At 47.7% G+C, this 18,030-nt stretch overlaps 1 protein-coding gene across 1 annotated transcript; it reads left to right on the top strand.

The window, feature by feature from the left end:
* Positions 1–922: 922 nt before the first annotated feature.
* Positions 923–10,202, top strand: SNRPA (small nuclear ribonucleoprotein polypeptide A; the record flags this gene model as incomplete). The annotated part of the gene is made up of 6 exons (XM_080702350.1): positions 923–995; positions 2,199–2,371; positions 5,182–5,361; positions 7,854–8,027; positions 8,407–8,495; positions 10,043–10,202. 6 exons carry the CDS (start codon positions 923–925, stop codon positions 10,200–10,202), a joined length of 849 nt encoding a protein of 282 aa, XP_080558476.1.
* Between the last annotated feature and the right edge of the window lie 7,828 nt (positions 10,203–18,030).

The following is an 18,030-nucleotide window of genomic DNA, read 5'->3' as shown; positions in this document are numbered from 1 at the left end:
GGAGGAGCCGGAACACCGCCTCTCGCCTGTCACGTGGCAGTATGCGCAACTCGTGCCGGCCCCTTTGGCTATCACGTGATAGTACACAGGCGCGGCGGGGGAAGAGGTAGGGCTTCTATAGGACAGCCTCCGGAAGAGGCTAGGGCTCAGCCGCGTCCCGATTGGCCAGAAGCTCAGGACCTTCGCTGATTGGTCTATAGCCCCGGCCCGTCAGAGGGCAGTGAGGGGGCGGGATTTTTTCTGCTGAGGCGGGAACCCAAGTGTCGTTTTGATTGGCAAGCTCGGAGCCTAGGGACGAGCATTATTCTGATTGGTCAAGCTATACAATTTCCGGATGGGGATTGGCTTGTAGGAAAGCAAAGGCGGGCCTAGGAGAGGAACCTTTGTGGTCTGGCCCGCAGAACGCGCCTGGCGCCACTTTGGGAGCCTGCGGTCCTATCGGTAAGTTACGTCCGGCCGGTAAGTTATCGGCGGCCGCCAGCGCCAGGAAGGCCGCCGAAGCGCTTGGTTTAGTTCAGCCTGCCCTCATCGGGGGAAGTCTTTCTATGTGAGGCTAGGGTGTCCCAAATTCTTACCAGCGTTCTTAACTGGCTTTCACATCCGGGTGTTTTTCCCCCAGGCCGTCCTTTTGGGTGCGTGGGCCAATGGGAGTCGTAGCTGGGGACGCCCCGCCTATTGGGCCGCGTAGGGCATCCTGGGAGTCGTAGTAAACCTCTCGAGACTGCCCTCAGCACGCGGGCAGTGGGAGTGGAGTCGTCCGCACGCTTTGTGCGGTCTCCTTCAACTCCCGTCTTACCCGACTTCCTCCTAGGAGAAAGGTCCCTGAGCAGAGCCGCTCGAGCCAGCGTCGGGAGAAGGATTTGGGGAGACCCAGAGCCACAGTCACCGTTTTCCTCCAAGCCCTGCCTCGGCGCCTCTCTCCATGGCAGTTCCCGAGACCCGCCCCAACCACACTATTTATATCAACAATCTGAACGAGAAGATCAAGAAGGATGGTGAGTTCTACCGCTCCTCCACCCCGAGCGTCCGCTTTCCTTAATTCAGGCAAACTTGAAGAGTTTAAATCCTTTGACCATGAAGGCATAGTGGCACACGCCTGTAATCCCAGTACTTGGGAGGTTGGGACAAGATCGCAAGTTCGAGGCCAGCCTCAGAAACTTAGCTTCAAAAAAAAAAAAAAAAGTTATGGGGATAGTGGGTCAGAGGTATACAACGCCCCTGAGTTCTGTCCACAGTACCGCACACAGAAAAACTGGGAGTGTCGCTTAGATGTAGAATGCCCCTGAGTTCAGTTCTAAGTAGGAAAAAAAAAAAAAAACTTTATGCCACCTCCTGTATCTTCAACACACCCCTAGTTCACTTTACACTCTGCCCTTTAACAGGGTCACTTGATAGTATTTCAAAGTTCTAGCTTAAAGGTTCCCTCCAGGAAGCCTTCCTGGATCCACACTCCTCCAGGTGGTTGCCACTGACTTCTCATAAGCCCTGGGTGTCCCTCATCAAGCCAGGATCACTCTGCTGTCATGATGCTGGCCTGTGAGCTCTGTAAGTTCAGGAACAGACTGTCTTAGTCTCTTTGGTGTTCCCAGTCATCAGCCTACAAGGGAAATGTACAGCAGTAGTGATGGTTAACACTTGGTACCAGGGGCTGACTTATATACTTTTATAATTTTTAATGTTATTTAATTCTCACAAAAGAAGGTTGTTGCAGGTAGAAAGAGCCAGGCAGAATTGTCATGTTGGTCTTGAGAAGGGCTGGGGGGCCAGCATGGCTGGAGACAAAGTGAGGTGGAATGTGGGCAGAGATGAGACTGGGGAAGTTTGCCAGTATTAAAATTATATGGGTCTTTGTCAAGGTTCTTGTGGCAATGAAAGGAAATACTTTGTGTTTACTGAACACTTACTACATACCAGGGACCATTCTAAGCCCTTTTGTATGCGTGCATTCATGTTCCTGTACCACAGCTCTGGGAAAGGTACTATGATTGTTCAGTTTTACAGAAGATTTCTCCATACTTGATGACTTCAATGGTTCTTTAATGGCTGCCTTATTCTGGAGTCTTGAGAGTTTATTGACCTGTCATGTATTCAGTACCTTGTTGGTCTTGCATCTGATTATACTTCCTCTGAAGCACAAAGCCCCCTAATGTGGTGCCGAGTCCTCTGGTCACAGTGGATCTTTTATTCTTTGATTGTAGAGCTGAAGAAGTCCCTGTATGCCATCTTCTCCCAGTTTGGCCAGATCCTGGATATCCTGGTGTCACGAAGCCTGAAGATGAGAGGCCAGGCCTTTGTCATTTTCAAGGAAGTCAGCAGTGCTACGAATGCCCTGCGCTCCATGCAGGGCTTCCCATTCTATGACAAGCCCATGGTGAGCACTGTGGGTGCAGAGGTCGGGTCTGAGTGGCATATTTGTGTGCACTGCAGGAAACTGGGTAACCCGGACCTCCTGTACTTTTTCTTGCTGAATATTAACATTACCTGTTCCTTGTATTGGGGCTGTGGGGACACGAGTGACCAAGGGATACCCCAGCCCTACCCTTCCAGATCCACACTTGTATGGGAGAGGGACAGACAGAGGCCTCGGGGCTGGAATGAGGGAAGTTCACAGAGCCAGGGGACTCTAGTTTAGTGTTCAGGCAGGACTTTTTGGGTGAGTTAAGATTGGAAGAAGAGTTGCCTGAGGGAGGAGAGGGGAAAAGAGGATTTAGACAGATGATGGATGGGAGCCCAGAAATAAAATAAGCACGTTTGTAAATTGAAGAAGTGAGTGAATCGAGTTTATTTGGCTGGAGCACAGGGTGGGACATGGTGGGGAAGGCATGGGCTCAAGAGCATGTCAGATGTTAGGCCAAGGAGCTGGAGTTTGTCTTGAAAGTAGACTTAATCCGGATAGTGGTGGGGGGCCACGGAAGGGCTCAAGGAGCTGTCTCTGGTCATGTGTTGGTGTGCAGGCATCACGGTGAGACTGGGTCAGGCCCCTGGTTGGGAGAGGGTTGGGTCTGGACCAGGCAGGACCATGGGCTGGAAGATAAGATGGGTTGCAGATGTTCAAGAGGCCAGGGGAACTACTGAGGGGACTGTAGTCTGTGGAAAGTGAGGGGTAGCTTATAGTCTTTGTCCTGAACTAGAGTTCCTTGTGTTTTGCTGGCAGGAGTCTGGTTCTATATTTGGGCCTTTTCCCTAACCCTTGCTGCCCAATCAGTTTTTGAGTTTTGCCCAATGGAAATGTGTCTCCCTCAGCCAACTCCCGTGGAAAGTTGTAGTAAGTCTCAGGCAGGCCACCCCTAAGTGGTGAGAGACGGGAGGCCCCAGGAGTAGCTGGGCTGCCTGTCACCTCATCTGGGGAGGATGGAGCATTGACCTGCCTGTTGTCACCTCTTGGTATAGGAGGCTGGTCTTGTGACATTTTCCAGTTGCTTTTCTTCAATATCCAGGAGTTTGAGGTTTAAAATCTGAATCCTAGCCAGGCATGGCATGCTTGTAATCCAAGTACTTTTATTCTTTATTTGGAATCAGAGTCTCACTAAGTTGTGTGTGTGTGTGTGTGTGTGTGTGTGTGTGTGTGTGTGTGGCTTCACTAAGCAGCTGAGGCTGTCCGTGAACTGCGATCCTCCAGTCTCAGCCTCCCAAATGCTGGGATTATAAGCGTGCGCCACCATGCCTGGCTTAGTGAGACCCTTTTTTAAAATAAAAACTAAAATAGTGCTGGGGTATACCTTGGAGGTAGAATGCCCTTGGGTTCAATCCCCAGTACCACAAAAAAGAAAAACCAAAGATAAAAACTAAATCTTTTTGTGTTACCTGCTTTTCACACTTTTCCCTCAAGTCATTGTTTCAACGCATCAAGCATCCAGGTATGAGTTTTGTCAGAAAGTTCTGTCAGCTGTACTTTCTTTTCTTTTTGGTGGTTCTAGGGGTGGAACCCAGAGGCTTTTTACCTCCAGGCTGTACTCCTAGACCTTTTTTTTTTTTAATTTTGTTTGGAAACAGGGTCTTGCTAAGTTGCCGAAAGCCTCACTAAGTAACCAAAATGGGTCTACTGAAGCCGGGCGTGGTGGCGCACGCTTGTAACCCCAGCACTTGGGAGGTTGAGACAGGAGGATCCCACAGGTTCGAAGCCAGCCTCAGCTACTTAGTGAGGCTCTCAGCAACTTAGTGAGACCTTGTTTCCAAAACAAAATATAAAATAGGTCTGGAAATGTAGCCCAGAGGTAGAAGGCCCCTGCGTTCCATCCCCAGTACCACCAAGAAAAAAAAAAAAGTGTGTCTACTGGCTGCCTGCTTCTCAGTCCTCCCTGTGGCTGGCCTGGTCCTAGCCACCCCTTCCCTCTTATTTTTTGGAATGCCCAGGGGCATTCTAACTTTGAACTATATCCCAGCCTTTTTTCTCTTTTTTTGATTTGAAATGGTCTCATTAGGTTTTGAGCCCCACTACTTGCTAAGGCTGTCCTTGAACCTGCAATCCTCCTGTCTTGGCCTCATAAGTACTGGGATTACGAGCATGCGCCACCACGCCCGGCTCCTCCCCTCTTTTGAGACATGAGTGAGAGCTGCTCACTCTTGTACTGAGCACTCCATGCCTTTGAGCTAACTAAGAGTTCTTATTGGGGTCTCCTGTTGTCCTTATGGCTTCGCCTCCTTCCTCCCTTCCATCCCCTTAGCTTCCTTGCTCTTCTTGGACCTGACACATAGACCTGTTCCTGGCTGTCCTCATGGCGCTCTGCCTGCCTCCCTTTGTCTTGTGGAAGTGTCACTTCTGAGGCATTTTTGGCCACTCTGTCTTGAAAACCAGCTTCTCAGCATTTTCTACCCCCTTCTTGGTTCGGGTGTGAGTCTCTACCATCCCGTCTTCCACTGCGCTTGTGCCTCTGAGGCGGGCTCTTGTCTGTTCTGCTCCTTGCTGCGCTCCTGTAGTCTAGAATGAAGCATGGTACGCAGTGGGTTCTCCGGGGAGGGCAGGGTGGGTGAGATTTAGCCTGGACTATGGAACTCTTCCTCATGTACCTGGAACACCTGTGTGGCACTCTTGTCCTAGCGTTGCCTCCTCAGGCTTCTCCCTTTGGCCCGATGCTCAGAGTTGTCTCTTTTATGAGTGCGGTGCTCTTGTGTTTGAATGTTTGCAGTTTGGATCTGAATTCCATGCCCCTTAACCCTTCTGCTCTGTGTTCTGTATGGTAGCGCATCCAGTACGCCAAGACGGACTCAGATATCATCGCCAAGATGAAGGGCACTTTTGTGGAGAGGGACCGCAAACGAGAGAAGAGGAAGCCGAAGAGCCAGGAAACGCCCTCTTCCAAGAAGGCTGCGCAGGGTGGGGCAGCTGCTCCAGTCGTGGGAGCTGTTCAGGGGCCTGTCCCGGTAAGCAGCCACCTGGCCTGGTGCAGGGGAAGGGTGGGGAAGTTCTCTTTGGGGGCACTCTACCTCAGCAACGCTCCTAGCCTTTATTTATTCATTTATTCATGTGGTACTGGGAATTGAACCCAGAGATGTTCTACTTCCAAGCTAAACTCCAAGCCTTTTTTAAAATTTTCTTTTGGTGGTACTGGGGTTCCTGGAAACCCTTCTACCTCTGGGCTACACTCCCAGACCTATTTTTATACTTTTTTATTTGGAAACAGGGTCTCTTAAGCCAGTGCAGCTTGGCTTCGAACCTGCGCGATCCTCCTGTCTCCGCCTCCCAAGCGTGGGGATTACAAGTGTGCAACACCACGCCCGGCATTCCCAGCCTTATTATTTACTTTTTTTTTTGGAAACAAGGTCTCACTAGATTGATTAGAATTTCACTGCTTGCTGAAACTGTCCTCAAACTTGTGATCCTCCTATTTCAGCTTCTCAGGTACTGAGATTACACCACACCCAGCTTTATTTTTATTTGGAAACATGGTCATGTTAGGTTAATGAGAGTCTCACTACTTGCTGAGGCTGTCTTCAAACTTAGAATCATCCTGTCTCATCCTCTGAAGTACTGGGATTACAGGTATGTGCTACCATGCCCGACTTATTTATTTATTTATTTATTTATTTATTTTATTTTGGTGGTACTGGGTTCCTGGAAACCCTTCTACCTCTGGGTTATACTCCCAGACCTATTTTATATTTTTTTATTTGGAAACAGGGTCTCTTAAGCCGGCAAGGCTGGCTTCGAACCTGTGCGATCCTCCTGTCTCTACCTCCCAAGTGCGGGGATTACAAGCGTGCACCACCATGCCTGGCCTATTTTTTTGCTTTGCGATAGGGTCTTGCCAAGTTGCCCAGGCTGGCCTTGAATCTACAAGCCTCGTGTCTCAGCCTCCCAAGTACTAGGATTATAGGCATGCACCACTGCTCTTAGCCAACATCCTGGTTTTTAAATAGGATACCAGAAGGGCTAAGTGCAAAGGAAAAGATGGGTGAAATGGACCCAGTCTTAGGTCTCCAAGTCTCCTTGCCTCTGGCTCTCCTGAGTCACATGGCACTCAGGCTGGGTCTGTTTTGTCTGGAGTTGGCAGTGGTGTCTGGGTTTCTGTTGGCTGTTGGGTTTACCTACTGTTACCACTCTCCTGTGCCCAGCCTTCTCTCCACGTTTGACTCTTCAGATTTGAATTATTTTTTGGGGATGGAACCTGGGGCATTCGACCTCTGAGCTACACCCCCTGCCCTATTTTTTATTCTTTATTTTGAAACCGGGTCTCACTGAGTTGCAGAGAGCCTCACTAAGTAGCTGAGGCTGTCCGCGAACCGTGATCCTCCGGTCTCAGCCTCCCAAATGCTGGGATTACAAGTGCATACCACCACGCCCGGCCAGATTGCAGTTTTTGGTCTTGGATGTACTGTGTGTCATCAGGCTGCCTTCCCCCTCTCCCTGGATGACAACTCTAGATGGGGACCAGCTTTCCCATCTCTACCTCCTGTTTTTTGTTTTTTGTTTTTTCTTTTTATTTTTTTGGTAGTACTGGGGTTCCTGGAAGCCCTTCTATCTCCGGGCTACACTCCCAGACCTATTTTTATATTTTTATTTGGAAACAGGGTCTCCTATGCCAGCATGCGCGGCTGGCTTTGAACCGACGCGATCCTCCTGTCTCTGCCTCCCAAGCGCGAGGACTACAAGCGTGTGCCACCACACCCGGCTTGTTTTTTCTTTAACATATGTTTCTGTACCTTTGAGTTAACAGTTGTTAGTTTTCTGATTTTTTTCTCAGTCTTTTTTTTTTTTATTCAGATTTTTTTTGTTGTTGTTGTGGTACTGTTGTTCCTGGAAACGCTTCTACCTCCAGGCTACACTCCCAGACCTATTTTATACTTTTTATTTGGAAACAGGGTCTCTTAAGCCAGCATGGCTGGATTCGAACCTGCCTGATCCACAAGCATGTGCCACCATGCCCTGCTCTATTCAGATGTTTATAAAAAACTGGGACACATTGTAATTTCCAAACCTTAAATGTTTGCTTGTTGGTTAACACTTTTTTTTTTTTTTTTTTTTGTGGTACTGGGGGTGGAACCCAGAGGCTTTCTACCTCCGAGCTATACTCCAGACCTATTTTTTTTATATTTTATTTGGAAACAGGGTCTCACTAAGTTGCTGAGAGCCTCACTAAGTAGCTGAGGCTGGCTTCGAACCTGTGCGATCCTCCTGTCTCAGCCTCCCAAGCGCGGGGATTACAAGCTTGCGCCACCACGCCCGGCTTGGTTAATACTTTCTACTCTATTGTTCCCCTTGGACACGGTTCTATTTTGCTCTGTCTGGCACTCTTTCTTTGCCTTTTCTGCCTCTCTCCAAGTTTCCTCTTAACAGTCTTTGCTTCTTGCCTCCTGTGGATGCCATTACCACTCCCCCTACCAGTGTGTCAGTCCTGCCCTCTCCGTCTTTGCAGGGCATGCCACCGATGACCCAGGCACCTCGCATCATGCACCACATGCCAGGCCAGCCTCCCTACATGCCGCCGCCTGGCATGATCCCACCGCCAGGCCTCGCACCGGGCCAGATTCCGCCAGGGGCCATGCCGCCGCAGCAGCTCATGCCAGGCCAGATGCCACCTGCCCAGCCTGTGAGTGCACCCTTCCTCCAAGGTCTCCCAGAACTGGAGTATGAGACTAGAAGGGGGCTGGCACAGGGGCTGCTTTTGACTGGGTGGAAAGGGCAGGCTCCGAGGAGGTAATATTGAAGCAGCCACCTCGGTGGTGAGCGTGACGCAGTCGGGCTGCAGTGGCTAGCGGCTGGATTCACCCCTGAACTTCTGCTGAGCATCTGCTTGCGCACCGCGCCCTACACTGTGCTCTAGAGATGAGCAGGGCTCAGAGCAAAAATGTCTGCCATCTCGTGGGACAGGCATCTGAGCGCGGAGGGACAGGGAGCAGGGAGCTGCACCGGAGATGCCCCATTGGACTCAGGACTCCCCTCCTCATGGGCTCTCCTTCCTCTCGCAGCTTTCTGAGAATCCTCCGAATCACATCTTGTTCCTCACCAACCTGCCGGAGGAGACCAACGAGCTCATGTTGTCAATGCTCTTCAACCAGTAAGTGGGGTCTGTGGCTGGAGCTGAGAGGGTGACAGCCGGAGGTGTAGCCAGCGGGCAAGCCTGGGAGGTCTGTTGGCTGCGGCCTGAGCCAGCTCAGGCTTGGCAGCAGAGACGGCAACCAAGGTGTAAGAAGAGGAGGAGGAGGAAGAGGAAGAGCAGCGGGCCGCCGAGGCTAGTGATGAGGCAGGAGGAGTCACCACGGCCAAAGCATGCCAGCCTACATCAGCCCAAGCTCTGGGCCTCATTTTCCCAGTCTCTAAAACAGAATAATGCAATGCAAGGTGTAACAAACCTTCCTTGAGTTGCCAAACATTGAGTGTTGCAGACTGGCCAGTTCTCTCACACTGGTCCCCGTTTGAAGGGGCCCGTGTCGGAGGTGGATGTATGAACCTTGAGCTCTGCCGATGGGCCACATCAGGGCCATGGTGTGTCGGGACTGTTGGCTGGGAGGTGTGGGCAGGTTTGTCAGGTGGCTCTACTTCCGATTGTATGTCCTGTAGAAATACTTGATAGAATGCCCAAGGGGTTGTGAAGTTACATCCATTGCGTTGTCTCCTGTGGGGAGTAGGAAGCAGCCCTGGAGAAGGGATGGGTTAAATGCTGGTGTTTACATGGCATAGGGTACGATGTGTCAGTTTAGAGAAACAGGAAGAACAAAATAGTTCTTTTGTGTGTGTTACTGGGGATTAAACCCAGGGGCATTCTGCCTCTGAGCCACACCTACACTTTTTTCATTTTTATTTTGCAACAGGATCTCACTAGGTTGGTGAGCAGCTCATTACTTGTTGAGGCTGCTTGAACCTGCCATCCTCCTGTCTTGGCCTCCCAAGTGCTTGGATTATAAGAATGAGCCACCACACCTGGCCATGATGGTTGTTTATACTACTGAGAGGAAATTTTGAGAAACTGAACAAAATAGGGAAACAATGCCACTTGGATACCATGTCTATAAGACAGTACATATTTGGAAAATATTGATGGGAAAAGATGCTGGCTGTAAGGAATAAGAATGAAGAAATTAAACAGCATGTAATAAAAAGCGAGAACAGAGATTGATTCTGAACCAGGCGTGGTTGCTCATGCCTGTAATCCCAGTACTTGGGAGGCTGATAGGGGAGGATCGCAGATTTGAGGCCAGACTTAGGAATTTAGCAAGACTCTTCAACAACCTAGAAAGACCTTGTTTAAGAACAAACAAACAAATTTAAAGCCAGGCTGGGTTTAGAGGTTAAGTCCCTAGTACCACAGAAGAAGAAAAAAGGGTTGTTTCTGGATGTGGCCGTGATGACAAGGATGGGGCTCTTAGTGTTCTGTTTCTCCGTCTATGCTGTGGTTGCACGTGTGTTAAGATTTTCTATGAAACAGTGTGTTTAAGCATTAAGAGTTCTCAGCAGTATATATTTGGAGTAGGATAATCCTTGTTATGGGTCCCGTCCTGTGCATTGTGGGGTGGTTGGCACCATCCCTGGCCTCTGCCCGTTAGGTGCCAGAATGTTAGGGGGACATGCAGAGCTGGGTTCCTGAGATCTCTTTTCTTCCCTCAGGTTCCCTGGCTTCAAAGAAGTCCGCCTGGTCCCTGTGCGTCACGACATCGCCTTTGTGGAGTTTGACAATGAGGTGCAGGCAGGGGCAGCGCGGGACGCCCTGCAGGGCTTTAAGATCACTCAGAACAACGCCATGAAGATCTCCTTTGCCAAGAAGTAGCACCTTTTCCCTAGGTCTGCCCCGCCCCAGTTCTGGGGCTGCCCCTCCCCCCCTTGGCTCAGCCCCTTGAAGGTAAGTCCCCCTTTGGGGGCCTTCTCAGAGCTGTGTGTGAGTGCGTGGTCGCCACACAGCATTGTACCCAGAGTCTGTCCCCAGACATTGCACCTGGCGCTGTTGTAAGGCTGGAATTAAAGTTTTTTTTTTTTTTTGAGGTTTGGTTTTTCGCAGCCATTTGTCTGTTTTATTTTCTAACCTTTTGTGGTTCTTTTCCCTCCACATCAGCACATCCTGGGCTTTTATGACCTTGTTTTGGTATTTGCAAACTTGGGGAAATGCACAAGAGTGTAGTGATATTATCCAAACTTAAGTTTAAATGTATTGCTATTTTGTCTCAAGTCAGCATTCAGGGTAGGACATAGAAACTGGGGCTGCCATACACAGTTAAGTGGTTGTGTACTGTGCCGGGATTACAAAGGAACTATTTTCCGCCGAGGCCCTATACCTAGCCTTGTTCCATTCTCTCCACTAAAGAAGACAGTCAGGAACGAAGGAAGGTTACACGTTTGAGGTATCCTGAGCAGCTGGGTAAGACCTTGTTTTAAAATCTGCCGAGTGTGGTGGCATTTGCCTATAATCTCAGTACTTGGAAGGCTGACACAGAAGGGTCATAGGTTTGTGGGCAGCCTTAGCAACTCAGCAAGACCCTGTTTTAAAATAAAAAATAGTTGGGCACAGTGGCACAGACCTGTAATCCTAGTACTTGGAAAGCAGAGACAGGAGGATTGCAAGTTGGAGGACAGCCTCAGCAATTCAGTGAGACTCAGCAATCTAGTGAGACCCTATTTCAAAACATAGGTAGAATGCCCGAGTTCAATCCCCAGTACCACCAAGAAAAGGGTGGTACTGGGGGTTTAGCTCAGAGGTATAATGCCCCTGGGTGTAGTGGCGCGTGCCTATAATCCTAGCTACTTTGGGAGGCTGAGGCAGGAAGGCTCCAGGTTTGAGGCTAGTCTGAGCAATTTGAGACCCTGTCTCAAAATTGAGAAAGGGTTGAGGATGAAGCTTATTGTTTTGTTTTTTGCGGGTCTAGGGATGGAACCAGGGGCATTTGGTCTCCATGCTACTCCCCCAGCCCTGTTTTTTATTCTTTACTTTGAAACAGGGTCTCATTAAGTTGCAGAAGGCCTCAGTAAGTGGCTGAGGCTGTCTGAGAACCACGATCTTCTGGTCTTAGCTGAATGCTGCGATTCCAAGCGTGCGCCACCATGCCCAGCTGAGGATGAAGCTTATTGATAGAACACTTGTCTAGTACAGCAAGGGCCTATGTCCAGTCCCTAGTGTTGCCCCCAAAAAGATGGAATGTAGCACCCAGTACACACTTTCTCCCTGTTGATCTAAAAGGAAGGAGAGCCAAGTGTGGTGGACACGCGTATAATCCCAGTACCTGCGAGGCTGAGATGGGGGAAGTGAGATTTGAGATGGACCTCAGCAGCTTAGGGAAACCCTGTTTCAAAATACAGCCTGCGGGTGTAGCTCAAGTACCCCTGGGTTTGATCCTCAGTGCAACAATGATGCCGTGTTATTGCAGACTGGGGAATGGAAATAGCTTGTCCACCAGACTGGGCACTTGGCTTCGATATTTGTGGGTTCTGTGGTCAGCCAACCCTGGTTTCAGTCCTGGGAACCCTAGCTGTTAACCAACTGGCAACTGATGGCCTTACTCTGAGCTTCCTACTTTTCCATTGTAAAGAGGAATCCCTCTGTTAATACTGTGGTAAGGTTTGTACTCACTATCCTGCCAGGATCTACACACATAATCCTACCTGGTACTTCAGTAAGCACCCAATTGTTTTAGCATAGATGTGCTGAGCACCTATTAGCAAACACTGTTCTAGGGATAGGGCATGTATAGGTGAATAAAATAAAGATTTCACGTACTGTTCTAAAGGAAACTGGTGGAGACTGGGACTGGCAGTAGCTATGGGTGATGAAAGAAACCCCCTCTGAGCTGGGCATGGTGGCGCAGGCTGGAAGCTGAGACAGGAGGATTGCAGGTTCCTGGCCAGTCTCAGATAATTGGACCCTCTGTAACTTAGACCCTGTTTCAAAATAAGGAATAAGCCCAGCATAATCTCAGTGCTTGGGAGGCTGAGACAGGAGGATGCAACAGGTTCAAAGCCAGCTTCAGCTACTTAGTGAGGCTCTCAGCAACTTAGTGAGACCCTGTTCCCAAATAAAGTTTAAAATAGGTCTGGGAGTATAGCCTGGTAGAAAAGCACCTGGGTTCTTCCCCCAGTACCACCTAAAAAAATAAAAAATAGGGCTGGGGATGTAACTCAGAGGTAGAAGGCCCCTGGGTTCAATTCCCCCCCCTTCCCCCCAATAAATAAAGCCTTTGAAAGCTAGGCGTGGTGGTGCACACTTGTAATCCAACACTTGAAAGGTTGAGACAGGAAAATTGCAGGTTCAGGACAGGCTCAGCAAGTAGTGAGACTCATTAGCCTATCAAGACCCTGTTTCAAAATAAAATAGAGCTGGGGGTGTAGCTTGGTAGAAGGCCCCTGGGTTCAATCTCCAGTGTCACAAACACACAAGTGTCCCTCTGAGAAGGTGCATGGCAATAGAGCTGTTTGATGCTTTTGTGCTACATGTTAATAGGTGTTAGGTTTTTAGAGATGGTTGATGCCTGGTCTGTGCCCTTGACAGATTCTTCTGTCACCCCAAGCCTCTGATTGCCTACCTGCCAGAAAAAGTTCTGACTTAGCCAGTTCTGGTGGCACCTGCCCCCAATCCCAGTACATGGTGAGGCTGAGACAGAAGGATCTCAGACTCGAGGCCAGCCTCAATAATTTTGCGAGATCCTGTTTCAAAATTAAAAACAAACTGGGCGTACTGGCACATGCCTATAAATCCCAGTACTTGGAAGGCTGGGACTGGAGAATTGCAGGTTTGAGGGCAGCCTCAGCAAGTAATAAGACATCAACCTGGCAAGACCCTGTTTCAAAATAAAAATAGAAGCCAGGCATGTGGCGCGCACTTGTAATACCAGCATTCGGGAGGCTGAGACAGGAGAATCGCAGTTTGTGGCCAGCCTCAGTTACTTAGGCCCTTTGCAACTCGGAGACCCTGTTTCAAAATAAAGACTAAAAATAGGGCTGGGGACATAGCTCAGAGGTAGAATGCCCTTGGGTTTCATCTCTAGTATGGGCCCCCCCCAAAAAAAAAAATTAGAGCTAGAGGTATATCTAAGAAGTAGAACGCTCTCGGGGTTCAATTGTCAGTAACACATGCACGCGTGCATGCGGTACAGGTGTAGTTTGGAAGTAGAATGCTCTTGGACCTAATCCCCAATAAAGCTATGGCCAGCCTAGAGAAGAGGCTACTTGGGAGGAGGGTGGATGCTGTAGATAATGGACTTGTGCATGCGGGTTTATAGGTGACAACGTGAATTCAGATCTCTGTTTCCTCCATTTTTTTGTGGTACTGGGGTTCCTGGAAGCCCTTCTACCTCTGGGCTATACTCCCAGACCTATTTTTACTTTTTTTTTTTTTTTTTTTTTAGGCCCTGTTTCCAAATAAAATATAAAATAGGTCTGGAAGTATAGCTCTGAGGTAGAAGGCTCCTGGGTTCCATCTCCAGCACCACAAAAAAATAAAAAAGAGTGAGAATAAAAAATTGAGCTGGGTGTGTATCCCGGTTGGGGAATGCTCCTGGATTCCATTCCCAGCACCACAAAAAAAAAAAAAAAAAAAAAATTGTGGCTAATGAGCCATTTGAAAATGACTTGCAATTAATCACTGGGGTTTTTCTACTGAGTTCACGTGGCAGGTCCTTATTTTTAATCTTGGTTTAACACAACTAAAGTTTTTACGTTACTTTTATACATTTATCTCTAGGCCAGGGTCCCTCAGGTTGTTTGACAAGGTCCCAGTGAGTGGAGGACAAGGACCACGCTCACACTGAGCCTGTTGTGTATTCTGTGCTCTAACTGAACTATATATTTTTACATTTTTTATTTGGAAACAGGGTCTCCTAAGCCAGCGCGCGTGGCTGGCTTCGAACCTGCGCGATCCTCCTGTCTCTGCCTCCCAAGCGCGGGGATTACAAGCGTGCGCCACCACGCCCGGCTCTGTTTCCTCCTTTTGATCTTTTCAAGTGACTGAAGTGTGGAGGCTGTTTTCCTGCGGGGGGAGTCACTGGAGAAAGTGGTCAGCAAAATTCAGAGCTGAGTCGGGTGTGGTGGCACATGCTTGTAATCCCAGTACTTCAGAGCTGAGACAGGAGGATTGCAGGTTTCACAACCAGCCTCCGCTACTTAGGTCCTCTGCAACTCAGTGAGACCCTGTCTCTAAATAAAAAATAAAATAGGTAGCCACCGGCTTGTAATTCCACATTCGGGAGGTGGAGACCAGAGGATCGTGGTTCACAGACAGCCTCAGCTACTTAGCAAGGCACTTGGCAACTCTGAGACCCTGTTTCAAAAATAAAAAGATTAAAAAATAGGGCTAGGGGTATATCTCAGAGGTACTATCCCTCTGGATTCCATCTCTGGTACCATATAAACTGTGTGTGCCTGGGACAAAGGGATGATTTATGTCCTGGGCAGCCAATATGGGATTAGACATTTTCCCATACTATTCAATACTCAATATGAGTCGTTTGCCATGTATGGCGGTCCATGCCTGTAATCCCGTTTTTGGGAGTCTACGAAGGATCACAGGCTCAAGGCCAGCATGCAGTTAATTTAGTGAGACCCTGTTTGAAAATAAATCCGGGCATGGTGGCGCACACTTGTAATCCCAGTACTTGAGAGACTGAGAAAGATGGTAAGTTTGAATCCAGCCTCGGCAACTTAATGAAGTCTTTTGCACTTTAGCGAAACCCTGTTTCCAAATAAGCCAAGTGTGGTGGTGCACACTTGTAATCCCAGTATTTGAGAGGCTGAGAAAGGACGATCGTGGATCGAGAACAGCCTCAACTACTTAGTGAGGCCCTTTGCAACTCAATGAGACCCTATTTTTTTTTTTTTTTTTGGTGGTATTGGGGATGGAACCCAAGGGCCTTCTACCTCCGGGCTACACTCTCAGACCTATTTTTTGTTTTTTATTTTTTAGTACTGGGGTTCCTGGAAACCTTTCTACCTCCGGGCTACACTCCCAGACACCTATTTTTATATTTTTGTTTGGAAACAGGGTCTCTTAAGCCAGGTAAGGCTGGCTTTGAACCTGTGCAATCCTCCTGTCTCAGTCTCCCAAGCGCGGGGATTACAAGCGTGCGCCACCATGCCCGGCTATGAGACCCTATTTCAAAATAAAGAATAAAAAAGAAAATAGGGCTAGGGGGTAGCTCAGGTAGAATGCCCCTGGGCTCCACCCATAGTGCTGTTTTAAAAAAAAAAAGAAATAAAATTGGGTTAGAGGTATAACTTGGCAGAATGTCTCTGGGTTCAATCCCCAGTACCAAAAATATAAATAAAATAGAGTTGGGGTTGTGTCTCAGAAATAGAATGTTCCTGAGTTCAATCTTCAGTACCTCTTCTCCCCCAAAAGAATTATTTTTTATTTTTTAACTTGATAAAGCAATTTACTTCTGTGCAGAATGGTGCAAGCACACTGGGCGGGCAGTCCGCATAGCCTTTTATCCCCCGACGCAAAGACCACTGCGCCATCCCCCATTGGATGGAGTAAGACTTCACAATCTAATCTGGTTGGCTAGTTTCCCTTGGGCAAATTTTACAAAGAAAAAACCAGTATATCCAGGAATGGAATATACATACACATGTACAAAAGTTACAAAATGGATATCTAAGCTATAGTTACAAAATGGAAGCCTGCTAGTTTCTATGTGATCTTGTAACTTTTTGTGTGTGTGTGTGTGGGTCTGGGGATGAAACCCAGGGACATTTGACCTAGCTACACCCTCTGCCCTATTTTTTATTCTTTACTTTGAAACAGGGTCTCACTAAGTTGCAGAGGGCCTCACTAAGTAGCTGAGGCTGTCCTCGAACTGTGATCTTCTGGTCTCAGCCTCCCGAATGCTGGGATTATAAGTGCACCACCATGCCTGGCTATCTTGTAACTTTGATAGAAAAGATTAATTTCCTTTCTTAACAATTCCCCCCTGTTCTATTATACACTTCTCTTTTCTTTGAATTCTCTTAACATGAGCTGACTTTTGTGATCAGGGTTTGCAAGTAGGAAAAGGTTCTCATGGGATAGGGGCAGAGGCTGTTTAGAAATGGCTATCTCTGTCTCTGGACTAATCCTCATATGCAAGGAAATTATATAGCATCTTAACTGAAATCATTCTGATAACGATGACAGATGTCAAGACAGATGTCATTATTTCCTTCATTTACTGAACCATTGTTTCGTTAGATCAGTGAATGGATTATAATCTCTTCTTGAATTTTCACAAGTTTAATTGCTAGGGTTGTAACAACCATAGCAACCATAAGAGCTCATTTATTTTCCCATGTCATCTAACAACTAATCTACTCTACATTTGTTTAAAAAGTCAACATAGCATACGATTTAGCATGTTGGTTACTAATACCCTATTAGCACTAATAATTTGCTTATTATAAGGGTAGTCCACAGCTGTGTTTTGTTTTGACATTTGGCAGACCCATATGTAAATCAAGCATCATCTCTTTCCTTTAGGTGTACAGTGGTTCTGGACCTGCAAAACCTCAAGAAGGACAGGTTTAGGGCTTTTTACTAGCATTTAATAAAGAGGCAGATATTTTAGACATCAGTGCCATATATTTTCTTTGAGCCTAAAAATAGATGCACCATTATGAATTATAATGTAGAATATAAGGGAGAGCCAAAGTTAGAAGACAAGTTAAATGAGGTGGGTCCTTTAAATGACTTTATAAGGATAGCTATTCTTTCTGGTTAAACTTTCCTGTTGGGTATTCAAGACCAAGTAGATAGCCCAATATGGGACCTTTTCATAAAATTATTTTTACTGTCAAGGTTAGTCAAGGATCCTCAGGGTTATTTTTAGGAACGTTGTGAGGCTTTTCCTCTTCCAGTTGTGCCATCTGCCAGGATGGGTCATGGTCTTGCCAACCACATGGTTTCTTTTAAAGCTACAGGATTTTTTCTCTTTGATGACTTCTCTTTTTTACAGATATATGCTGGTGGCTCCCAGTTTCTGGGGCCTTCATGATTTTCTTGTTTCAGGAGGTAAAATAACTCACTGGAGTTGCAGGGCCTTTAGCAAAGTCCCAATATTATCCCCAGTTCCTATTTGACCTTGTAGGGCAAGAGCCAAAATATTGGCTGTTTTCTCCTTAGTCCCTTTATTCCTGATTGTTCTCCAAGACCCAGTTGTTAACACGCAATAGGTCCTTGGTAATAAGTAAGGGTCAGTATTATAGCTTGTTTCCAGGTGATAGCTTTCATCTCAAAACATTGTCTAGCTGGGCGTGGTGGCGCACGCTTGTAATCCCCGCGCTTGGGAGGCGGAGACAGGAGGATGGCGCAGGTTTGAAGCCAGCCGCGCGCGCTGGCTTAGGAGACCCTGTTTCCAAAATGAAAATGTAAAAATAGGTCTGGGAGTGTAGCCCGGAGGTAGAAGGGCTTCCAGGAACCCCAGGACCAAAAAAAAAAAAAAAAAAAAAATTGTCTAGTTTATTCTACTAGAAGTTGTACTCCTGGAAAAAAAAATTAGCAAAGCCAGGTGTGGTGGCGCATGCTTGTAATCTCAGCATTTGGGAGGCTCAGACCGGAGGATCACGGTTCACGGACAGCCTCAGCTACTTAGTGAGGCCCTCTGCAACTCAGTGAGACCCTGTTTCAAAATAAAGAATAAAAAATA

The sequence above is a fragment of the Muscardinus avellanarius genome (assembly GCF_963383645.1).
Source record: "Muscardinus avellanarius genome assembly, chromosome: 10".
NCBI classification, from domain to species: Eukaryota; Metazoa; Chordata; class Mammalia; order Rodentia; family Gliridae; genus Muscardinus; species Muscardinus avellanarius.
The sequence above is the reverse complement of the archived record's forward strand: the minus strand, read 5'-3'. Positions and strand labels throughout refer to the sequence as shown.